The sequence below is a fragment of the Ambystoma mexicanum genome, chromosome 3q, assembly GCF_040938575.1.
Source record: "Ambystoma mexicanum isolate Mex_15411 chromosome 3q, UKY_AmexF1_1, whole genome shotgun sequence".
NCBI lineage: Eukaryota > Metazoa > Chordata > Amphibia > Caudata > Ambystomatidae > Ambystoma > Ambystoma mexicanum.
The window spans coordinates 763437509-763463174 of record NC_090926.1 but is presented as its reverse complement, the minus strand read 5'-3'; the positions used below and the strand labels follow the sequence as shown (position 1 = coordinate 763463174).

At 49.5% G+C, this 25666-nt stretch overlaps 1 protein-coding gene across 3 annotated transcripts in view; it reads right to left on the bottom strand.

The window, feature by feature from the left end:
• RECQL5 (RecQ like helicase 5) overlaps positions 1 to 25666 on the bottom strand; it is a 1190108-nt gene that overhangs the window by 317723 nt on the left and 846719 nt on the right. For all 3 annotated transcript variants that reach the window (XM_069654764.1, XM_069654765.1, XM_069654766.1), the window contains 2 exons: positions 24222 to 24455; positions 23211 to 23307 (listed from right to left, as the gene is read on the bottom strand). In XM_069654764.1, the coding sequence (XP_069510865.1) occupies positions 23211 to 23307; positions 24222 to 24455 (331 nt within the window). The remainder of the gene's footprint in view (positions 1 to 23210; positions 23308 to 24221; positions 24456 to 25666) is intronic.

Below are 25666 nucleotides of genomic sequence, written 5' to 3'. Positions count from 1 at the left end.
ACTCCTTTTTGAAAAAATGTAAGAGGCAATGTGATAATATGCATACGGCTGTTGATTTGAATGGCTCGGAGCCAGATGGTACTTTAAAAAAGAAGATCCAAAATTGGGATAGATTGATGGATCTGCAAGACCTGGGTCGACAAACTCTACTCTGGTAAGGAATTGCTCCATCTACCTCCAAATGATTTAAGACCATACTTAGATATATTTCCATCAGCCACATTTTGGGATTGGCATCTCAAATTCAGATTAAAAGGCCTCCCTACTCTGGAGTTTATTGATCCAAAGCTTGGTATCCTCAGTAAAAATGCGAACTGGCCTCTTTTGAGACTTTATTCCATCTTGTGATGTGTTGTCCATTTTATTGGGATCAGAGAATACGAAGCTTTGGGCGATTCATCCACTCAACCTCCCAGATTCTAACCCATGACCTATGGTGATGGCTTATGACTAGCTCTCAGGTGTCACTTAGTATAACCATGGTCGGGATGTTCATGGTCTTCTTTTCAGAATTAACTAAGGTAACGGATCTTACTTGTATGTATGATGATCGACTGGGGAGTTTCCTATAGCCCTGCATTAGCAAAGCACTGCCTATTTAGAAATAGTACAGTTGATGTAATTTATTTTCAAAACAGTGTTTGTGTTACTGTATCTCCATGTTTTATTTCTTTTACATTTGTATGGCATACTTGTATGTATAAAATGTGTGTAAATGTACTTTGTGTACTGAAAAACACATTAAAAAAATAATTAAGATGTGAGCCTTTACTTTACTTGCCATCGCCCTGTGGAACAAGCTTGCATCATATCAGGAACACGTATCTCAGCTTACGTTACTCTCTGAAATCCTCTCTTGTTGCACACTAGGGCTCCTCTTTCTTCCATGCATGCAATCAGCACCATGTCGCTTAAGATGTTCATGCGCTCTAAACGTTCACACCTATACCTTTTGTGAGAAACCAGGGGGTGTTCTCCCATGTAGACCCTGAGAATCTGTAACGCTCACCTGGCTCCCACGGAGGCGCTGGTCTGGTCTGGGTTGCTGTGGCCTCTTCAAGCGTGATGCGCAGAATTCGGACCACCGATTGAACAGGACCCCCAAATCTTGCTTGTCTGGCCCGTAGGAATATCCTTCTGCAGATGAAAAAGGGGATTAACTGTCTGCTGAATAGTGTGCTTGCTTCCCCCTTTCCCCCTTCGTTCCTCTCTGACTTCCTCCAAAACCCCCAGTTTAAGCTCACCTTATGGTTTGGAAGGATGAACTCTCCATCCTGCTTCTGGGTCAGGGGCGTGCGTTAGTCCAGTTACTTCACTGGTTTTCAGAATGGCGCTGGCAAATCCACTTGACTTTTCCGAGCGATACGCTGTAAGTATGAAGATGCAAAAGTTCAAGTGTGAGTCTCCTTTTATATTGTCTTTTCTGTCCTTTATTTCAGGTGCAGAACAAAGGCGATGCGTTGAGGGGTTAAATTGCCGGTGGTAAAATCAGGTGAGTTAGTGATGAGGGCGACCCCTCTAAATGTCTTTATAATTCCCCAGTAATGTCTTTTGTCCTTTCCCCATAGGGGCCGGGGTGCGCTACCTGCCAAAGATGCGACGCCGACCCGAGATGTGGAATGGTTCACCAAGAAAATCTGGTAAGTAATATGGCTGAAAATTCGGCTTTCCTCTTGTGTTCCCTTGCTCACCTTTTGTCTCTTCTTCTCTCCCCTAGGTGCAGAGATGTGGTGACCGGTGCAGAGAGCCGCGATGGAGCCGGGCGGCGTCTCGGGAACAGGTGAGTGAAGCGTGGCGCTGCAGAGAGCAACGCGGTGCTTTTAAATGGAAGTCTTCCTTCAGGAATGCTGGTGTGAAGATTCCGGATGCAGGTAAGAAGGTTGAATAAGTTCTTGGTTTTCACCTTTCTCTTCTCTTATTCCCCTTACAGGTGTTCCAGGTTCGAGGCGGGCGTGGCTGGAGTCCAGGTGCAGGAGCTGACACGGTGAGCGTTCAGCTGCTGGGATGCAGAACAACGCGAAGCACGTGTGGCTGTCCAGGCGTGGCTTAAATAGCCTTGGAAGAAGTTCCAGGTGAGTATTCTTCCACAGCCCCACCCAAGTAACAAAATAGTTCCTTCAGAAATATAGTCCCTCCTAAGCCTCATTTGGCTTGGTTCTTCATGCAGCATGGTCTGCTTCAGGTAACTGCACCAAACACTTCCCCTTATGAGCCTGGCGCCTATGGCGCCAGGACTGATGTCCAACATGAGCCTGGCGCCAACGGCGCCAGGACAGAGTCCAAAGAGCCCCTATAAAGGGCCGCTGGGCTTTTACTCGGGGGCGTGATGCCTGCTCCCGGGGGTGCTGGGCCTGGCCTGGTGCTCCGGGGGAAGCATCATGACAGAGCACTCCCCCCCCCCCCCCCCAAGGCCCCTCCCAAGGTCTTTTCCCCAGGAGGTTTCGGTTTGTTCGGGAAATTCCGATGGAACCTTTTTACTAGCCGAGGTGCATGTACGTGCTCGCTGGGTTCCCAAGATCTTTCCTGAGGCCCGTACCCCTTCCAATCAATTAGATGAACAAGTTACTTCTTACCTTGTAACGTTCTTTCGACGGGATGTTCCTCCGACGTATTCCTCATCTTAGATATATCCTTCCAGCTCTGCTGGCCTCGGAAAAATTTTTCTCTAGAGGGCGCTGCGCGTCGACGTCCCTCGAGTCGATGTCCCTCGACAGCCGCCGTATCGACGCTCAACGTCATCCTGCCTATAAAGGCCGCGCGCAGCGTCCGTTGCTCAGTTCCGTTTTGTAGCCCCCAGTATTACTGTCTGGACTAGACTAATCACCCTGAAGGAGCGTAAGCTGCAACAACAAGGGAAGTAGAACTGCGGGGATGGATGGGAGGGTCGATGAGGAATACGTCGGAGGAACATCCCGTCGAAAGAACGTTACAAGGTAAGAAGTAACTTGTTCTTCGAAGGGATTGTGTCCTCCGACGTATTCCTCATCTTAGATAGGCTCCCATAGCAGTATTCTATATTCGGAGGAGGGAGTACTAACTTCACGCTGTCTTCTATTGATGAATAGAATACAGTACAGCCCTTCCAAACCTAGTCTCTTGACTGGAGGAGGAATCCAGATTGTAAAAACGTGTAAAGGTATGGACAGACGACCATGTAGAGGCCGCACATATGTCTTTAACCGGCACGCCTCTTTTGAGGGCCGATGAAGCTGCAATACCTCTGGTCGAATGAGCCCTAAGGTTTTGAGGGGGCTCTTTCCCTGCCAGTTTATAACATTCCAGAATGGCTAGAATGATCCATCTGGAAATGGTCTGCTTAGTTATTGGTAACCCCAGCTTGTGACCTGCGTAACCTACAAACAGCTGGTCTGCCTGTCTTATCCTGGCTAGTCTACTAATGTAAAAACTTAAAGCCCTCCTAGGGTCTAGTCTGTGTAACCTCTCTTCCTCTTTCCCCGGGTGAGGAGGAGGATAGAAAGATGGTAGGGTAATCTTCTGAGTGATATGGAATTCAGAAACCACCTTTGGGAGGAAATTAGGCTTCACTTGCAGGACAACTTTGTCTTTGTGAAAGATTGTATGAGGGGGTTTACAAGAAAGAGCTTGTAATTCGCTCACCCTTCTAGCAGATGTAAGTGCTATTAATAAAACAGTTTTAAGGGTAAGGAATCTTAACGAACAAGAATGGAGAGGTTCGAAAGGTGTACCCATCAGGAAAGTTAGTACTAAGTTTAAATCCCATAGGGGAACTTGAATGGTCTTGGGGGATACACATTGGTTAACCCCTTTAGAAACTGTATTACCAAGGGTAATTTGAAATAGGATGGTTCTTCCGCAGTACGCTTAAAGATAGACAGCGCTGCGAGATAGCCCTTAATGGTGCCAACTTGAAGGCCTGAATTTGCCAAATATAGTAGGAAGGACAAAACCATTGGTGTACCACATGAAAATGGGTCGATATTCTGTTCTCTACACCAGCTGCAAAATCTGTTCCAACGGCAGCGGTATAAAGACTTTGTTGCTGGCCTCCTTGCCGAAAGCAACACCTCCATAACATCATCAGGGAGGTCCCAATCCTTGTACCTCAGCCGTTCAGAAGCCAAGCGTGAAGGTTGAGGGTTTTGATGTCTGGATGGAGAACCTGACCTCCCTTCTGTGAGAGTAGGTTCTCTCTGAGAGGAAGTCGAATTGGAGGGCAGATGGACAAGTCTAGAAGGTCCGGGTACCACGTTCTCCTGGCCCAATCCGGGGCAATTAGGATCATGGTTCGCCGGAATCTTCTCAACCTCCTGATCATTTGAGGAATGACAGGGACCGGTGGGAACGCGTACAGAAGCGGAAACTCCCAGTCCACTATGAACGCGTCTCCCAGAGCTCCTCTCGGAGGAAATTCCCTTGAGCAGAACAGGTCGCATTTCCTGTTTAGGCTGGTGGCGAACAGATCTACCTGAGGGGTTCCCCAAAGGGCGAAGATCTCTTGAAGGACTTCCTGTGCTAGCTCCCACTCGTGGGAGACTGAGTTCTGCCTGCTCAGCGCGTCCGCTGTCAAGTTCTTCTCTCCGGCTAGGTGAACTGCCGATAGAGAGATTCCTTCTTGGATTGCCCAAAACCAGAGCTGCATCGCCTCTCTGCACAGGGGTAGTGATCCTCCTCTTTTGTTGAGGTAATGCATGGCCACCGTGTTGTCCGTCATTATCAGGACGTTCTTCCCTTGTACAGCTGGCAGGAAAGCCTTCAACGCAAGTCTGATGGCTCTCAGCTCTAACAGGTTGATGTGTAGTCTGGACTCCGATGGAGACCAACGACCGCCGATGGTCAAGTCGTTGGCGTGGGCTCCCCACCCCGTGAGTGAGGCATCCGTGACTACTGTTATCTCCAGCCAGGGTTGCCAAAGCTGTTCTCCTTTCAGAATGTTCTCCTGACAGGCCCACCACTGAAGGTCTCGAGCCACCCTGCCGGGAACCTGAAGAAGATCTGTCATTCTCCCTGAGAATTGTGACCACTGAGTCCTCAGTGCCCACTGGAGGGATCTCATTCTCAGGCGAGCCTCTGGCACAAGGAAAATGCAGGATGCCATGAGGCCTAGCAACCTCAAAAAGTCGAAGGCTGGGAGACGTTGGGCATGCTGGAACTTGGTAACCATCTGTAGAATATCTTGAGCCCTCACCTCTGGTGGCGAGGCTTTTCCCAGGGAAGTATCCAGGATCGCTCCTATGAACTGGAGTCTCTGCGATGGTATCATTTGTGACTTCTTTAAATTGAGGGAGAAGCCCAGTCTGTGAAGGAAATGGCACACGTGATTTAGCTGGATCTGAGCTTGCTCCGGAGAAACAGCCCTGATCAGCCAATCGTCCAGGTAGGGGTAGACGTGAATCCCTTCCCTCCTTAGACTTGCAGCCACTACCGACATTAACTTGGTGAAGACCCTCGGGGCGGAGGTCAGCCCAAATGGCAGTACTCGAAATTGATAGTGAGAGTTGCCAATTGCGAACCTCAGTGTTTGAGATGGATAGGCACATGGAAATAAGCGTCCTGAAGGTCCAGAGATACCAACCAGTCCTGAAACTGAAGGGCCTGGAGGATTTGAGAAAGAGTGACCATCTTGAATTTGTCTTTTCTGAGGAATTTGTTCAATTCTCGCAGGTCCAAGATGGGTCTCAGTCCTCCGTCTTTCTTCGGAATGAGAAAGTAAGGGGAGTACCAGCCCTTGTCCCTCTCCGCTACAGGTACCGGTTCTATGGCACCTTTCTCTAGCAGGTCCAAAATTTCCTGCAAGAGGAGCGGATCTGGAGCTTTCTGAGAGCTGATCCCCGGTGGATGACTCTGAGGTATACGTAGGAAAGGCAGGCAGTAACCTTGGGCGACTGTTTCCAATGCCCAAGCATCTGACATGATAGCCTGCCATACCGTCAGATGTTGAGTCAACCTGCCTCCTACAGGTGTCCTGTGAGGGGAGTCCTCAGAGTGGTTTTGGGGCGGCTGATGCAGATGCCGATGGTAAAGAGGCACCTGCTGTTGCTGCGGCTTTAGAATATCTACCCCATCCACCTCGGGTAGTTCTTCTTTGACCCCTTTGAGCCGGTCGTCCTCTACCTCTTCCGAATGCGGAGTAGAAGCGAAAGGACTTGCCCCTCGCAGAGGTTCCTGTGGGACGAAAAGGAGTCTGACGGATTGCAGCTCCTAGGGATTTTGCTGCAGCTTTTGAGGTTTGCAGTTTCTCTAAACTGTCATCCGCCTTTTTTCCAAACAAAGAAGAGCCATCGAATGGCATGTTGAAGAGCCTGGCTTGCACATCTGGGGCAAAACCCGACTTTCTCAACCAAGCGAATCTCCTGGTTGATGTACTTGCCGCCATTGCTCTGCTGATACTGTCAGCCGAATCAATGCCCGTCTGGAGGGATTCGCACATAGCGTCTTTACCGTCCTGTATAATATTCAGGAACGCATCCCTTTCTTCTCCCTCCGGGATGCAGTCAGCCGCTGTAGAAGCACACTCCCAAAGTGTATGGCTGAACCTAGCAAGGGTGCAAGTAGCATTAACAGACTTTAATGCCATGCTACATGCTGAAAAGACTTTCTTTGCCATAGCATCATACTTTTTATCGTCTCTGTCCTGTGGGACTGTAGGATAAGCCGTCTTGACATCGGTAGAGGATGCTGCTTGTACCACCAGACTTTCTGGGGATGGATGTTTAGACAAAAACTCTGGGTCTGTGGAAGATACTCTGTACTTTGCAGACAGTTTTTTATTTACTGCTGGTATTACATCTGGGGTTTCCCAGTTTGTCATGATCTTTCTCTGAAGAGCTTTATGAAAGGGCACCACAGGATCCTCTTGTGGGCCTTTGTCCAGAATATCCGTGAGGTCATCTTGCTGGAAAGATTGTGAAGGTGCAGACCACCCCATGAACTCTGTAATCCTGGCCATTAAGGCTCTGTAGGGGGTTTCAGCATGCTCCCCCGGGTCTGGCTTAGCAAAATCCACCTCAGGGGAAGTGTCTAACCCACTTGCCTCATGTAAAGAATCATGAAGATCCTTTAATCTGCGCTCTTCAGAGGGAAATTCCTCTCTAACTGGGGTTACAGGTCCCTGTAACTCAAATGTGTCTTGTTCAGACAAATCACCCTCTTCTAAAATTGAGGATATAGTTCTCAATTGTTCTGAACTCATAAAGGGAGTAAATCCCATTTCCAAGGCAGAGGGTGCCGAACTTGTCGTTATTGGCCTCGAAAACGTCGATGTCGTCGACGTTGAAGGCTTCGAGCGTGGCGTCGAAAACAGAGGTGGAGGCCTCGAGGACCTCAACAGATTTGGAATTCTACTCGACAATATCGACGCAATCGACGTCGAGGGCCTGGGGATAGTCACTGGATGTGTGGTCACCATGACTTTTCTTGGCGTCGACGCCGGTGTCGAGGCCGGCGTCGAGTCGACAGACCCGTGTGTCGAAGGTCCCCTCGACAACGGCGCCGAAGACATCGACGTCGACGGGACCTTCGTCGACGGCGTCGACGGAACCTTCGAGGAAGGTTTAGAGGTCATAGTCCTGCTCGAGGGTTCGAAACGCGCTCGAGAGATTTCTTTCGCCGGGTACTGCGACTCGCGGCGTTTTTGACCTTTGGGTCTTTCGACCAGAGCATCGCTCTCGGCAGTCTTCGAGGGGGTCGAGGCCGCTTTCTCGAAGACGCTCATCATATTCTTTCGGAATTCCTCCCATTCAGCCCGGGAACTATGTTTCGTGGGGCAAGGGATTCTTTTTGGCGAAACAGAGGAAGAGGAAGACGGAGAAGGGGGATCTTCGACGCCTCCTCTTCGAGTGCTTCGATCTCGAGGAGTGATGAGACCCACTCCGAGACCTGGAGCGCGAATGGTGACGAGGAGACGAATGTCTCGACTTCGTCGACGAAGAAGAAGCTTTAAAAGTCTTACCTTTCTCCAGCTTCCCCCTACGCTCCTTCAGGGCCTTAGCTGTCATGGACATACAGTCCTCGCATTCCGAACAATGGTGTTCAGCTCCCAAGCACCACAGACAATTTCTGTGAGGATCGGTCAACGACATCTTTTTCCCACAATCTCGACATTTTTTGAAGCCGGATCGAAGAGTTGTCGGTTCCGACGAGGAAGCCATCGAGTATGGATCGAATAACTCGAGGTAAATAGGATTAATCTGACTAAGAACTGAGCAACTGTATTCCGAGGCACCGAGTAAGCGCGGAAAAACGGAACTGAGCAACGGACGCTGCGCGCAGCCTTTATAGGCAGGATGACGTTGAGCGTCGATACGGCGGCTGTCGAGGGACATCGACGCGCAGCGCCCTCTAGAGAAAAAATTTTCCGAGGCCAGCAGAGCTTGAAGGATATATCTAAGATGAGGAATACGTCGGAGGACACAATCCCTTCGAAAGAAAAGTTTTGATTTTGAGAGCTTAGAGTCCAAAATGTTCTTCACCTCGAATTCAGGCTCCCCATCTATCTGGATTGGTTCTGGTGGCTTTATTAATCTGGTTCCTGGTTGCACTGGTTTCAAAAGCGACACATGAAAAACGGGGTGAATCCGCAGGTTAGCTGGTAGATCTAGCTTGACTGCCACTGGGTTAATTATAGCTTTGATCGAGTAAGGGCCTAAATATCTTGGATCAAAATTCCGAGGTCCCTTGAGCGATAAGTGTTTGGTAGCCAACCATACTTGATCCCCTATTTGGTATGGAGGCGCCTCCTTTCCATGCAGGTCCGCATTCTTTTTGTATTTCCCTTTCGCATGTTGTAAGTGTGCAGTAGCATCCTTGAAGGCTTGAGTAATCGTAGAATGCAAATGGTCCACTGCGGGCATTTCGAGGCTCAAAGGTGAGTCCAAGTCTGAAGTACGAGGGTGATGTCCATATAGGGTATAAAAGGGGCTCTGACCAGTTCCCGAGTGTATCGAGTTATTGTATGCATATTCAGCCACCCATAAAATATCCTTACAATTACCCTCCGATTGGTGCAACATACATCGTAGATATTGTTCAAGGGTCTGGTTCGTTCTCTCCGTCTGACCATTGGTCTGTGGGTGGTGGCTGGTTGAGAGTCTTACGTCGATTTGTGCCAGTTGACAACACTTTTTCCAAAAATGAGAAATAAACTGGCTTCCCCGATCGGAGATTAGTATGGACGGGAATCCATGCAGACGGATGATATTTTCAAGGAATTCCTTGGCAAGAACAAAAGCTGAAGGTAATCCTTTCAACGGAATAAAATGGGCCATCTTGGAAAATAAATCCACCACAACCAGAATAGTATTGTATCCATTACAAGAGGGCAGGTCCGTGATAAAATCTAGTGACAAGATGTGCCAAGGTGCTGGTGGAATGTCTAAGGGTTGAAGAAGACCGGCGGGTTTTGTTTTTTTAACCTTTGTTTTGGGCGCAAACTCCACAGGACATCAAGAAAGATTTAATATCCTTTCGCCAGGACTGCCACCAGAATTGTCGTTTAATTTTTTCCTCCGTTTTGGCAATGCCAGGATGTCCTTCCATCAGAGTATCGTGATGACGGGAAATAACCAGTTCTTGCAATTCCTTTTCTGGCAAAAATAAACATCCTTGGAAGTAAGGTAAGCCATCGTTGATTGAAAAGGCAGACCCCCTCTTCATCCAATCCTGCAAGGCTGAAGAGTCCAGGAATAGTTTTACCCATGCTTGAATGTCTTCAAGGGTTTGTAAAGTGGTTATCCCCAAGATTCTTTGTTCGGGAATTATCGACACAGGTTCTGAGTTTGTGTCCATTTCTCCCATTCCAATTCAAGATAGCGCGTCCGCTTTGCCATTCTTACAGCCGGGACGGTAGGTGATTACAAAATCAAACTCAGCAAAGAATAAAGCCCATCGGAGCTGTCGTGAAGACTGAGCCTTGGCAGTTTTTAAATATTGTAAATTTCAGTGATCAGTGATCACGGTGATGGTATGCCTGGCGCCAAGAAGATAATGCCGCCAAGCCTTAAAGGCGGATTTAATGGCTAATAATTCCTTATCGGTAATTGCATAATTTATCTCTGGCGGCGAGAACTTTCTGGGCCAAAATGCTACGGGGTACAGTTGGTTGCTTTCGGGGTCTCTCTGAGACAGGACAGCTCCCATGGCTAAGCTGGATGCGCCGGTTTCGACTATATATGGGAGACGCGGGTGTTTCAAAATAGGTGCGGACGTAAATTTAGCTTTTAATTCCTGAAAGGCCTGTTCAGCTTCCTCGGTCCATTCAAAACGTTTATTCTTCCGCAAGAGTGCAGTGATGGGTTGCACCAACCGTGAAAATTCCGGGATAAACCTGCGATAAAAATTGGCAAAACCAAGCATGCTTTGGACACCTTTCACCGAACTAGGTGATGGCCATTTGAGGATGGCATCCACTTTCCGTGAGTCCATTCGGACCCCTTTAGGTGTCAGGATGAATCCAAGAAACTCAACCTCGGTGGTATGGAAAACGCATTTTTCCAGCTTTGCAAACAGTTTGTGCTGGCGCAATTTCACGAGGATGGCCCTGGCATGTTTTCTGTGATCCGATTCCGAAGAGGAGTACACCAGAATGTCATCGATATACACGACAACACAGACATCGATGAGTTCCCGAAGGACATCGTTCATGAAGAATTGGAAGGCAGCAGGCGCGTTGCACAACCCGAAAGGCATCACCTGGTATTCGAATAGTCCATATTTTGTACGGAAGGCCGTTTTCCATTTGTCGCCTTCTTTCACTCTTACCAGATGATAAGCCCCCCGGAGATGTAACTTGGTGTATATGCAAGCGTCCTTCACCTGGTCAAGGAGTTCAGGGATCAAAGGCAGAGGTTAAAGATTTTTAACAGTTATCTGGTTCAATGCGTGGTAATCGATACAAGTTCTAAGGTCGCCTTCTTTTTTTGGCACGAAGAACAAAGCCGAGGATGCCGGAGACTTTGACGGGCGAATGAAACCATTGGCTAGGTATTGATCTAAATATTGTCTCAAATGCAGATTCTCCGGCTCAGTAAGGGCATAAATCCTGCTACAAGGGGGTTGTGCACCGGGCACCAGATCGATTTGGCAATCGTATGATCTGTGAGGAGGTAATGTGTTGGCCTGTTCCTTTTGGAAGCCGTCCTGAAAGTCTTGGTATTCCGGAGGTAGTTGCATGGAGACAGAGGTTACTGGTGCTAGACTGATCTTCAGATTTTCTGGGTAGCAGGTTCGTGCACACTCCAGAAAGGTTATTCTCTTCGCTCACCAATCAATTCGAGGATTATGTGTCTCTAACCAAGGGATTCCGAGAATAACCTGAAACTGTGGAGCCTTGATTACATCAAACACAACTGCCTCCCGATGGCCGTCCGGACCTACAAGTGTCACCTCCGCTGTGGAATGTGTTACCGGTCCTGAGGCAATTTCGGTTCCATCAACTGTGGTGATGACATGTTTGCTGGTTTTAGGACGCAGGGGAAGGTTAATCCTGGAGACCAATTCACGATCCACGTAGTTTCCTATAGCCCCACTATCGATGTATGCCTTTATTGCATGCAACCGCTTAGGCTGTTCCGGATCTATGAGGACCATTGGCACAGTGAAATGTGAGGTCTGAGAGTTCGTTTTCAAGCTCGGACCCCTACGCTTGTCGGGCGGGGTCGTTTCCCGATACAGAGGTTTCATGGATTTTTTCAGCGGCTCCTACCACCTTCCTGGGCGGCCTTGCCGGGCAATCTCGTAGAAAGTGTCCAGAGGATACACAATAAAGACATAAGTGCATCTGCCGTCTTCTTTCACGTTCCTTTTGCGTTAAAGGTCCTTTAACTCCTCCGATTTGCATTGGCTCAGAGGCTTCAGCCCCCTTGAGGTTAGCGTGGGTCTTGACTAACACCCGGGTTTCAAACTTGGACCGATCTGCTTTTCTGTTTTGCAGTCTGTGATCCCATTGGACCACTAAGTCTATATATTCTGAGCATTCTTGGGGCGGCTTTATAACTTGGGCCAGGACATCTTTAAGTTCTCCGCGTACACCTCGATAAAATAACGTGATTCTTTTATCCTCTGGCCACCCAGTTTCCACAATTAGTCTATTAAAGGTTGCAATGTAGGAAAGGAGGTCTTGATTGCCCTGTCGCAGAGATAGACGTTCGTCATCTAGAGCCTGCCCCTGGGAGTGACGAGCAAATAACCTTTCCATGCTTGCTTGAAATCCTTGAAAATCATGAAGAATTGGGTCAACTTGAGTTACCAGTGGAACTGACCAATCGGCAGCACTGCGGCTGAGATATGACAATACAAAGGCTACCTTGGTCTGGTCATTAGGGAAGGCCCCAGGTCTGCACAGGAAATGCAAACGACACTGATTCATGAATACGGCGAATCGTTTGGGGTCCCCAGCAAAGCGTTCGGGTGGGGCCAGCGGCATGTTCCCAGGTAGATTAATCTGCACCCGGTTACTGGAAAGCACAGGAGCGGGGTTCCCTCCGGAACCGGGTAAAGGAGTTTGTCCAGCTTGACCTTGCAAAAGCTGTCTAGCCAGGTCATCAGTTCTTTCCTTTGTTACAATCACTTCCCTCCTGAGAGCATTAGTCTCTTGAAGAGCGGCGTGTACTTCGGCCCGTAATTCCCCCAGTAGTTGGGCCAACTGGTCAGTCTCGGAAGTTTCCATAGCGCCTGGGTGGGAATTTGTAGGAAGGCTTTGCGTTCTGTAACGCTCACCTGGCTCCCACGGAGGCGCTGGTCTGGTCTGGGTTGCTGTGGCCTCTTCAAGCGTGATGCGCAGAATTCGGACCACCGATTGAACAGGACCCCCAAATCTTGCTTGTCTGGCCCGTAGGAATATCCTTCTGCAGATGAAAAAGGGGATTAACTGTCTGCTGAATAGTGTGCTTGCTTCCCCATTTCCCCCTTCGTTCCTCTCTGACTTCCTCCAAAACCCCCGGTTTAAGCTCACCTTATGGTTTGGAAGAATGAACTCTCCATCCTGCTTCTGGTGCAGGGGCGCGCGTTAGTCCAGTTACTTCACTGGTTTTCAGAATGGCGCTGGCAAATCCACTTGACTTTTCTGAGCGATACGCTGTAAGTATGAAGATGCAAAAGTTCAAGTGTGAGTCTCCTTTTATGTTGTCTTTTCTGTCCTTTATTTCAGGTGCAGAACAAAGGCGATGCATTGAGGGGTTAAATTGCCGGTGGTAAAATCAGGTGAGTTAGTGATGAGGCCGACCCCTCTAAATGTCTTTATAATTCCCCAGTAATGTCTTTTGTCCTTTCCCCATAGGGGCCGGGGTGCGGTACCTGCCAAAGATGCGACACCGACCCGAGATGTGGAATGGTTCACCAAGAAAATCCGGTAAGTAATATGGCTGAAAATTCGGCTTTCCTCTTGTGTTCCCTTGCTCACCTTTTGTCTCTTCTTCTCTCCCCTAGGTGCAGAGATGTGGCGACCGGTGCAGAGAGCCGCGATGGAGCCAGGCGGCGTCTCGGGAACAGGTGAGTGAAGCGCAGCGCTGCAGAGAGCAACGCAGTGCTTTTAAATGGAAGTCTTCCTTCAGGAATGCTGGCGTGAAGATTCCAGATGCAGGTAAGAAGGTTGAATAAGTTCTTGGTTTTCACCTTTCTCTTCTCTTATTCCCCTTACAGGTGTTCCAGGTTCGAGGCGGGCGTGGCTGGAGACCAGGTGCAGGAGCTGACACGGTGAGCGTTCAGCTGCTGGAATGCAGAACAACACGAAGCACATGTGGCTGTCCGGGCGTGGCTTAACTAGCCTTGGAAGAAGTTCCAGGTGAGTATTCTTCCAAAGCCCCACCCAAGTAACAAAATAGTTCCTTCAGAAAAATAGTCCCTCCTAAGCCTCATTTGGCTTGGTTCTTCAAGCAGCATGGTCTGCATCAGGTGAGTGTGCAGCATGGTCTGCTTCAGGTAACTGCACCAAACACTTCCCCTTATAAGCCTGGCGCCTATGGCGCCAGGACTGATGTCCAACATGAGCCTGGCGCCAACGGCGCCAGGACAGAGTCCAAAGAGCCCCTATAAAGGGCCGCTGGGCTTTTACCCGGGAGCGTGATGCCTGCTCCCGGGGGTGCTGGGCCTGGTCTGGTGCTCCGGGGGTAGGCATCATGACAGCATCATCTATTCTGGTGGCCAGGGGAGGGCCATCGCCTTTAGATCCCAACCCCGAGGGTGGGGAGACGGGGCCACCCTCAGGAAAATACCCTAGGAGAGACGTGGTATCCCAATGGGACAATAGGTGGAGAAATCCCAGAGGCCTTTATAGGCTATGCAGACCCCATTATTCCTAAACAAAGAGCGAGACAAACTGATTATCCCAGAGCAACCCATGAAAAGGGGGAAAACCAAACCTATATTTCAATGCTTCTTGGTCCTTCCCCCGTTCAGATCATGGGAAGTGTTAGACAGGCCAGTGCTCGCATATCTGAGTGGGTAACGTATGGAATAATTTAACACTGAGAGATTCATCTTTTGTTTACCAAATTAGAGCCACGGGGTGTTCCCCTATTCCTTACCAATTACCTGGTAATAACATACCGTGTCAATGTCAAATCCCATCCCACCCCAACAGTTTCCCCTCCCCATTTTCAACAAATACTAAGACGAGGAAGAGGCATCTAAGATCAGTAAAGATTACGCATAGGAATAACATGGAGAAAATGAGGGAAACCTATCATAGAAACAACTCAAAGTGTCCCACTAATAGAGCCAGGCAGGGTCAGGCATTTGATAGTAACCATTCACACCTGACTCCACTTGACTGAGCTTTTCACTATAAAAGGTATGGTCTGACACAGAGGTAGGAGCAAGCAGGAGAGCGATCTGAGAGGAGAATCGAGATGCCAGAGTTGCCCAGGACCAGAGGCCAGAGACGGGGAAGCCGTGACACTGAGGAACTCCAGTGCGAGAGAGCAGAAGCGTGGCGTGGGACCCGTGTTTCCAGGGAGCCAAGAAGGGTCTGCGTATGGGAACCGAGAGGCGTGCTGGTACCCTGCAGAACCTGTGTATGCAAGTGCTCATTCCCTAGGGCCGGTGAGACAGCCCAGGAGTGTCCGAGGGGCAGGAGGTGAGACCTTGACCTTAGAACGAAGTGCCCTGTGGAGCCAAAACACAGAACTCAGCACAGTGAGTCTGTATGTATTGCAGAGCCGGGTTGTGAAGAGCATGATACATTTTAACACTGGAAACGCGTATGAAAAAGGTCCGCGTTTGTGGGAGTGTTCAATTGAAGATAACGGGAAGATTTAAAAGATTGAAAAGACATTAATACAAGTAACTGTGTGAAGTATAAGCACAAAACTGGGAAAAGGCGCGTGTGTGCAAAAATAACGTACAACTGTACAGTGAAGCAATGTGAATGAAAAGGGGGCCAGAAGCCTGTGAAAAAGATGCAAGAGGCACGAACAGAAATGGATAAAGGGTGCAAGTGACCCAAAAAGACAGACGCAAGCACAGAGGTGCGTAGTAAAGTAGAAGCAGCATGCAAAAGTTGGCCTTGTGAACTAGAGGGCCCAAGCATGAGGAAGGGCGCCCTGAGAGATTAAGAAGGAACTGTGATAAAAATTGCTTAGTGTTTTTGGAAAGCTGAAAGAGGCCCGAGCTTGGTGAAGGGAACCATGAGATGCCCATTGCAGAAAGTAAAGGGAACAAGTTGAAGCTTGGGGAAGGGAACCCCAAAGAACCTAGACATTTAAAGTTTTGGAATTCACTGTGAGGGCGGTATGGGGAAGGTCTTTTGAATAGCCCTGTACAGTTAACACATCTTTGTGATATTGACCAAACTGCACCTGGTGGGAAGACCACTTGAAACTCTGGTTTTGCTATTTTTGTTGAACCACTATTTTTCCTTTTCAAAAAGACTTCCTATCACATTTTTGTAAAGCGTGAGGGCAAGTATAGGTTTAGACACAGACAGACCTTTCTTTTGGACTATTAGACAACGATGGCTATTAGAAACATCAGTTAAGGGAACCATCTCTTTAGAGTTACGCCCAGTCAGGCATTCTACCAACAAAATACTTTATTATTTTAGAGCTAATCACATCTAGGGAACAAAGATGAAATCTACGATTCATATCAAGCTATAAAACCAGTTTTACAAACAAGTTACCTATTTTTCCTTTAAATGTCACGGTGAATCCATCAAAGGAGAGGAACACATCGCTGTTAATTTCTCTTGAAAGAGAGGGGTTTCATCTCATTCCTTACAGACCAGAAGAACAAGTTACTCTCTTATCTGGTAACGTTCTTTCGATCGGATGGTCTGACGACATATTCCATATCTATGACAGTAACCACCACAATTGTGCTGCTTCTGAAAATCTTTCAGCATCTGCATCCTGCGTCGATGACATCGATAGGCTGCCCTCGAGGACCTCCTCCGATGGCCGACGTCACTGGATGTTATAAGTAGGACACACAACGCCCATAGCCTAAATTGTAGTTTTTTCCCAGAACGTGTGGCACCAGTCTTCTGCCAGTCTGACCACACAAAGCCTTGCGGAACCGTAAGCTGCAATCGCATAAGAAATTCTGAAGCCGGGAAGGCAGGGAGGGAGCGATATGGAATACGTCGTCGGACCATCCCATCGAAAGAACGTTACCAGGTAAGAGAGTAACTTGTTCTTTGAGGGGATTGGGTCCTCCGACGTATTCCATATCTATGCCAGACTCCCAAAGCAGTACCGATGCAAGGAGGTGGGAAACGAATTTGGAAAAAGAAATTTAGAATGCCCAATCAACTTGCGGAGCAAAGGATCGCCTTGCCAAAGGCCAGATCCTGCCCACGGATGGAATCGAGGGAGTAGTGACATACAAAAGTAACGACTGAAGCCCAGGTGGCTGCATCACAGATGTTACGAATAGGAACACTCCTCTGTAGGGCAGTAGAGGCAGCCATACCCCTGGTAGAATGGGCCCGCAAGCCGACCGGTGGGTCCTTACCCACCAAGCGGTAACACTCAGAAATAGCCAGAATAATCCAGCAAGACAAAGTCTGCTTAGTCACAGCTTGTCCCAAACGCTTGCCAGCGTAACCAATGAAGAGTTGATCATCCACTCTGACCCGGGACATGCATGAAATATAAAAGCTTAAAGATCTCCTAGGATCGAGCCTATGGATCCTCTCCTCTTCCTTACCAGGATGTGGAGGAGGATGAAAAGCCGGAAGAACAACCTTCTGGCCTAAATGAAATTCCGACACCACCTTCGGAAGAAAGGAAGGACGAACTCTAAGGACAACCCTGTCCTTCTGAAATACAGTGAAGGGTGGCTTAACTGAAAGTGCCTGTAACTCACTCACTCTGCGAGCAGAAATGACCGCAACCAAAAATACAGTTTTAAGAGTTAACAGTCACAAAGGGAATGAATACAAAGGCTCAAACGGAGCACCCATCAGAAACTTGAGGACAAGGTTCAAATCCCAAACCGGGCACCTGGAAAGGTGACGGAGGGAACACATTAGTGAGCCCTTTTAGAAACTGACAAATTAAAGGAATTCTAAAATAAGAACACTCTTCAGACGAGCGCTTAAATATGGACAGCGCCGCCAGGTAACCTTTGATGGTACCCACTTGCAGGCCCCTGTGGGCCAAAGAAAACAGAAAAGACAGAACCATAGGAATGTCACATGAAAAAGGATCCACATTCTTAACCCTGCACCAGTCGCAGAACTATTGCCAACGGCAACGGTACAGGGACTTTGTTGCGGGCCTTCTGGCCGAAAGCAACACATCCATCACGTCTTCAGGGAGGTCCCAATCCTTATACCTCAACCTTTCAGAAACCAAGCGTGAAGGTTGAGGGATCTGACCTCTGGATGGAGAACCTGACCCCCCTCCCGTGAGAGCAGATCGTCTCGGTAGTGAAGACGACGTGGAGGGCAGATGGACAAGTCCAGAAGGTCCGGGTACCATGTCCTCCGGGCCCATGCCGGAGCAATGAGGATCATCCGGGAACCGAACCTCCGTCACCTCCGCAGCACTTGCGGAATGACGGGGACTGGAGGAAACGCGTACAGCAGTGGGAATGACCAATCCACCCCGAACGCGTCTCCCAAGGCTCCTCTTGGAGGAAATTCCTGCGAGCAGAACCTTTCGCACTTCTGGTTGACACTAGAGGTGAAGAGATCCACTTGAGGGGTCCCCCAAAGGGCGAAGATCTCCAGGAGAATCTCCTGAGCCAACTCCCACTCGTGAGAGATCGCGCTCTGCCTGCTCAGAGTGTCCGTCGTCTCGTTTTCGTCTCCGGCCAGATGAACTGCCGAGATCGAAACTTCCTGCTGGATTGCCCAGAACCAGAGCTGCATCGCCTCTCTGCACAGAGGAAGTGACCTTGCCCCCCCTTTTTGTTGAGGTAGTGTATTGCCACTGTGTTGTCCGTCAGGATCAGGACATTCTTTCCTCGCACAGTCGGCAGAAAAGCCTTCAGGGCAAGCCTGATGGCCCTCAGCTCCAACAGATTGATATGGAGTCTGGACTCCGACAGAGACCAACGACCGCTGACTGTCAACTCGTTTGCATGAGCTCCCCATCCTGTGAGGGATGCGTCCGTCACGATCGTCACCTCCGGCCAGGGTAGCCAAAAAGGAGCCCCTTCATCAGATTGCCTTTGACGGCCCACCACAGAAGGTCCTGGGCGACCGAGGACGGCACCTGAACCGGGTCCGACATCCTGCCGGAGGACTGAGACCACTGGAGCTTCAGTGCCCATTGCAAAGATCTCATCCGCAACCTGGCCTCTGGCACCAGGAGAATGCAGGATGCTATGAGGCCAAGCAATCTCAAAATCTCGAATGCTGGGAGACTAAGGGCAAGCTGAAACTTGTGCACCATCTGCTGAATGTGATGAGCCCTCACCTGGGGAGAGAAACACAGCCCCAGGGATGTGTCGAGCACTGCTCTGATGTACTGGAGCCTCTGAGTTGGCGTCAAATGGGACTTTTTTAAGTTGAGGGAGAAGCCCAGCTTGTGGAGGGAGTGGCAGGTGACGGACAGACGATCTAGGACTTGCTCGGGAGAGTGCGCCCTAATCAACCAATCGTCCAGGTAGGGGGGGGACGTGAATCCCCCCTTTCCTGAGATGCGCTGCCACCACTACCATGAGCTTGGCGAAGACCCTCAGGCGGAGGTCAATCCGAACGGCATGACCCGAAACTGAAAGTGCGAGTCGCCAACAGCGAACCTCAGGTACTTCTTGTGCTTTGGATGGATCGGCACATGAAAATAAGCACCCTTGAGGTCGATAGACACCAACCAGTCCTGAAGTTGAAGGACCTGGAGGACTTGAGAGTAACCATCTTGAACTTGTTCTTCCTGAGGCGTTTGTTCAAACCGCGTAAGTCCATGATGGGTCTCAAACCCCCGTCCTTCTTGGAAATCAAAAAATAAGAGGAATACCATCCCTTGTTCCTCTCCGCTACAGGCACTAGTTCAATGGCGCCTTTCTCCAGCAGGGATTGAATTATCTGCGCAAGGCACGGATCCGCACTCTAGAAAGAGAGATTCCCCGGTGGATTGTCGTGAGGCCTCTGCCGGAAAGGAAGACAGTAGCCGTGGGCTATGAGCTCCAGAACCCACACATCTGAAGTAATGGCACGCCACTCTATAAGATGCTGCGCCAGCCTTCCCCCCGAACGGCGAACCATGGGACATGGCCTCATGACTGAGTTGAAGCGGCTGCGGCGTTGCCTGAGGGCAAAGAGGCAACTGCCCGAGTGGCCTTGGCACCTCGAGTACCTTGTTTTCCACCTCTGGCACTCCTACGGTGGCCCCTTTGACTGGCAGCTCCTCTCGCTTTACCAAAGGATGAGTAATAACGAAAGGAACCTCCCCTCCATTGCTGTCCCCTAGGACGAAAAGGCAGAGGTTGTCAAACTCCAGCACCCAACGACTTTGCTGCAGCTTTAGAGGTCTGCAACTTCTCAAGGCTCTCGTAAGCCTTGCTGCCAAAAAGATGTTCACCGTCAAAGGGCATGTTGAGGGGCCTGCACATCAGGAGCAAACCCCGACTTCCGCAACCATGCAAACCTGCGTATTACGGTGCTCACCGCCATGGCCCGGCTGACGCAATCTGCCATGCCCAAACCCGTCTGAATGGCCTCGCACATAGCATCCTTGCCATCCTGCACCATAGCAAGGAAACCATCCCGTTCGTCCCCTTCGGGAATATGTTCAGCCGCTAAGGAAACAGTTCCACAGAGTGTGAGTGAAACGAGACAAGGCACATATGGAGTTGGCCGTCTGAAGCGCCATACCCCCTGAAGAAAACTCTTTCTTCACCCAATCATCAAAATGCTTGTCGTCCCTATCAGGAGGGATGGTAGGATACGACACCTGCTTTGCTGGGGCTGTAGCCACCTGCACCACCAAACTCTCCGGAGTGGGGTGCTTGGTCAAGAAGCAGGGGTCGCTACTGGCTGGGCGGTATTTTCGCGGCAAAGACTTGCCCACCGCCGGGAGACTCTCTGGAGCAGTCCAAGCCTCCGCCACCCTCCTCTGTAGAGCCATATGGAACGGCAGTACCGGGTCAGTTGGTGGACCTTGGTCGAGGATATCCGTAAGGTCATCCTGAAGAAAATCCCCTGGGGGAGCAGACCACCCCAAGTACTCGGTAACCCCAGACATAAGGCGCCGGTACGAGGAGTCGGCATGAGTGCCAGACTCCGGTCTACAAAACTCCACCTCCGGAGAGGTGTCCAGACCACTGGCGTCGTGCAGGGACTGACGCAGGTCCTCAATTTGGCTATGGCCCGAGAGAATCTCATCTGGCACCGTATCAGGAACCATGCCATTATCAGAGCCCTCATCCACCTCTGAAATGTACTCAAGATGGCGGTAAGAGGGCACAGAATGGGGAACAAAGCCATGCTTGACCTTGGCCAGAGCCTTTCTAGAGGGTTCCACTGTGCCCTGGGGTACCCCCGTCGAAACAGCCTCAAAAGGCGTCGAGTGAATCGGCATCGACGCCGAACGCGGCGCCGACAGCATTCGACAGCGACACAGGCCTCGAGGTTGGAGCCCCGAGCGTGTCCCTCGACAGCCTGGGCGCCAATGGCATCAACGACTTCTTTGGAGGCAGAGCCTCGAAAGAGTCCGTCGACGACCTCGGCGCCACAGGCGTCGACGTCTTCCTCGAAGACATCAGAGGTGCACACGGTCTCGAGCGCGTCGTGGACCGGGACCTGGAACGGGCATGACGAGAACGATTCCCCTTGTCCGAGCGGGACCTTTCCCGCAAATCGTGCCGACCACCCGAGCCCGAAGGCGTACGAGTGGTGTCTCTCGACCGATCCCACTCAAGAGGCGTGGACGGACCAGTGCCCTGTGATTCAAGAATCGCTAGCATTTTCTTACCGAAGGAAGCCCATTGCTCCGGCGTCGCATGCTTGGTGGGTTAAGCGACCCGCCGACGGGCGGAGTCCTCTGATGAGGACGGGGAAGGCGACCGATGACAGCGCTTCCGGGAGTGCCTCGAAGAGGCAGAGGAGTGGCGGGACCTACTCTGGGACCGAGACCCACTGGACTTCCGACGACAATGCGGAGAGTCGCCCCTCGAATCGTCCGTCGAAAGCTCCGAAAACCTCGACTTCCGTGGCTTGGACACCTTACCAACCGACAGTTTCTTCTTGCGCTCCCGCAAGGCTTTGGACGTAAGCAACTGGCAGTCGACACAATCATCCGTGTCATGGGCCCCCCCGAGGAACCAGAGGCAGGCGTTGTGCGAGTCCGTCACCGACATCTTGGACCCACAGTCCCCACACTACTTAAAGCTCGGACGCGGGGTGGAAGACGAGGTAGACATCACGAAGGATACTTCACAAATGAACAGGTTCAAAGAACCGATAAAGAACAGAAACTCCAAAGAGTCGAGGCGCGCCGAGATCTCTGAAGCGAACACGTTCGCGGGAAAAACAGAACTGAGGCTACGGGCGTCGTGCATCCTACTTATAACATCCAGTGACGTCGGCCGTCGGAGGAGGTCCTCGAGGGCGGCGTATCGATGTCATTGATGCAGGACGCTGAAACATTTTCCGAAGCAGCACAGCTGTGGTGATTACTGTCATAGATATGGAATACGTCGGAGGACCCAATCCCCTCGAATGGAGAAGCTGCTCCAGTGTTCAATGATGCACTCTGCTTGGCAGCACAGTGACCAGAGAGCAGAAAAAACCTCTGTGGTCGAAGAGGTGGCTCCTTTTTAGTTTTGGCTAATAGGCGGCAGAGCCACTCACAAGCCCAAACTACTACATTAGAGTACAGATAAGGAGAAATGGAATATGGGGAGCGGCACAAAGCTTGAAGGTGTTGTTTGGTTATTTGCCTACCATGGCCATTCTAATCACTATAGCTATTCCCAACCAGTTTGTGCTCCAACCCGCCCATAACACCTCCTGATGGGAACTCGTTGAGCTTGCTTTAATCAAGCCTTAAGTAATGTCAGAGCGGGATATCATGTTTGTGTCTGAACTAGAGTTCTGAGGTGGTCAGTTAAACCAGAGCCTAGCAAGGGCGTGAATGGCCAGTGGAGTATTTCTTGTCTGAATCTTACCTGTATCTATGAAGTTATCCTGATGCGTTACAGCAGACATTAAAGCACTTACCAGAACTGAAGCTGCGTCTTCAGTTACTCGCAGGAACACCTTACCATAAAACGTTGCACTTTAAGTGCATGCCAGTGTTTTTTTCAAAGCAGTCTTCTCAGAGTTAATGAATTAATTGGTGCTGTAAAAACACTGTGTGATAAAAATGTTTAAACCAGGTCTGCCATCAGCCACTCAATTTATAAGCACTATGCGTGCCCTTCACTGAAGTCCTGTTAAAAATAAGCATTGGCATAGCCAACAGTTTTGGCTTGTGCACAATGATCAGGCATTTGCTAGGCAGTCTTATTAGATGTCCAGGTACTCGCACCAGTTTGCACCTGCTACCCTCAATGGACAGTTAATAACTCCACAAAGTGCCTGGCAAGCGCTTTTCCCATGCAAACGCAAAAGCCCAAACTGTTGGTATTGCCAATGCTTGTTTGAAAAGTCAGTGCCATATCTCTTTTTGTTAAATTGAAAGCCATCAGTTGTCAAATGGGAGCAGGAACCTGCCCTGGCTTGAATTAATCCCATTCTAGAGCCATTCAGGAAAACAGAGCAAGTGATATATACCAGCAGGCAGACTTCCAACATGGAGAGATAGACGAAGGCCAGAGATTTAACACTGCACACCAATGACCCTCACCTTGCGCAATCTCATCTGCTTCTGGAAGAAGCTATTCCATTCCTTCTTGCGATCCTCATCATCTCCCCCGTGGTCATCATCAGAATCATCATCAGCTCTAAGGGAGAAGCAAGAAGGAATAACACGCCTTGAAGTGGCAATACCCAGAAATGCAACTCAGGAGTTGTGAAGAGTGGGAGTACCTAGGCCGACAAGGAATCATGGTATAGGAAAATAAGTATTGTGGCTCATACAGAAAGGCGAGTCAAGATTCCAATGAGGAAAAAGTGCAGGGTGCCAACAAAGACGACACTCAAGGGACATGGAAGGGAGGAGCCCAATACACAGGGAATGGGGTGGAAGGTGAAATTCCATGGACAAGGAAAGACATACAGCCCAAGGACAGGGGATCACAGGGGACAGAGAAAGGGGTATGCCCCAGGACAGGGAATGTGGGAGTCAATGGGCTAAAATCAAGGTGTGCCAGGGAACAATACCCCACCTCGCCCAAGAGGGCAAGGTTTTATCAAATGTGTGGGATAGAAAATCAGGGGTCCCGTTAGACAGAGCAAGAGAACCCAGGGAACAAGATTACCCTGGGTACAAGGAACACTGAAACCCCCAGTGCAGAGAAATTCTCTGCTTAAGAAAGGGGGTGACTAGACTGAAGACAGGGAAGGGGAGAACCCAAGAGTGGGGAAACCGACTAGGCCACAGAAGCCCAGCAGACAGTGACATGAAGCGCACAGGGACCAGGGAATGGGCAAAACCAGGGAACTGGTAGTGCACAGGAAAAAGGGGGAGTGAAGAACCCTTCCAGGGACAGAGAACGGGGAGGCAAGAGCGCTGAGGAAAGAGAACTCTCTAGAGAGCGAGAAAGAGGAAGAAAAAAGGGTGCCAGAGAAAGTAGGTAGAGAGAGGCAAAGAGAGAGAGAGATTGATTGTGGCAGAAGACTACAATGGCACAAAGAGCAACCCTTCCAATCAAACATTGGAGGACTCGAGCACATACTAAAGTGCCACGGTACTCACCTCGCAAATCCATAGCCTTTTCGTCCACCCTCATACTGTTCGGGGTCATAACCGAAGGGTCCTCGCGACTCATCTGGGGCCCGAATAGAAGTCCGTCCGCGGCCACTAACAATTGCCCCCTGCAGCTGGTCTAGCAGACGCTTCACTGCCCCTGGATTTCGGCAATAATCACAGCACTTATTGCAGGCCGGCAGAGCATCTCCGAAATACTTGGCAATGGCTGCATGGCGACACCTAGGAAACAAAAGCAACATGTGAAAAGGCGGAAGCATGCGATTAGAAATGCAGGCAGAGGAGGGGGTGCAAAATAAGGGAAGCTGGTACCACCGAACGATAACACAGGATTCATGCAACGAACACAGTTTACTTACATTGTTATCCTCCTCCTGATGCATACAGTATTTCTCATAAAGACTCCCTATTTACTTAAATATCCTTTAGGCTAAGACTTCTACAGAATCTTTTTCATAGCCACCAGGAGCATCAACTGGCTCTACCCTGATTGTCATGTCATCAATGGAGCCCTCAGCACCAAAAGGAACTCGCACTCTATGAATATGGAGACGCACAAGACCAATTACCTTAGTTCCACCCCTTTTTTTCTGGTGAAAAATACCGGAGAACGGTACAACTACTCCATCCGTTACAAGAAATATGCTTGCGGGGAAAGTGGGAGTCCCATGAGGAAGGCGGCATGCACCAGAAAGAGCATTACCGGAGGCAAGTCGCTTGTTCTTTTAATGTACACCTTCCTGCTCCCAGCACCAGCCAAGCAAAGTTTGCGTTAATGAGTATAAGCAATCAACCCAATAGAATCACGCTCTGTAACACAGTGCATGCGCAGTGCATGCATCTTCTCCAGCAAGGGTATTGCCTTGAGAATGTATGCAACAAAGCAAAGTCACTGCCCGACAATCATCTACAATCGGCACACCTTTTTGCAAACCCCTATTAGCATAAAAGAAAAATGGCATTCTGGGGATACAATCTGAAGAACCTCTTTTCAGACTTTGAACAATGGGTAGGAGGAAAGAAAACAGGTAAATAAATCTGTTGAAAGCGAAACCTAGAAACCAATTCAATTGATTTTGTTTAACAACCGCAGACGTTAAGCAAAATTTTAAACACAGCCCTACAAGGTTGCATTTTAGAACAATATATCTAATATAGAGCAGGATTAAAACAAACACACAGAAAGTTCTTTAGTACATTAAGTATAACAAAAATAATTTCTAATATATGTCACACCAACTCAATGTCATGCCAAATGTGCACTTGTATAGGAGAGGGAACTACTTAATAGTTCAAACAAAGGCAATACAAATTTGGCAACATTTGTTACTAAAACCATTTGTTAGTGAGGACCAACACTCCTCATCTTTCACATTTATGGCCATCTGCAACATTTTATGTAAAATCATCATCGGCTCTGTGCCATTTACAGG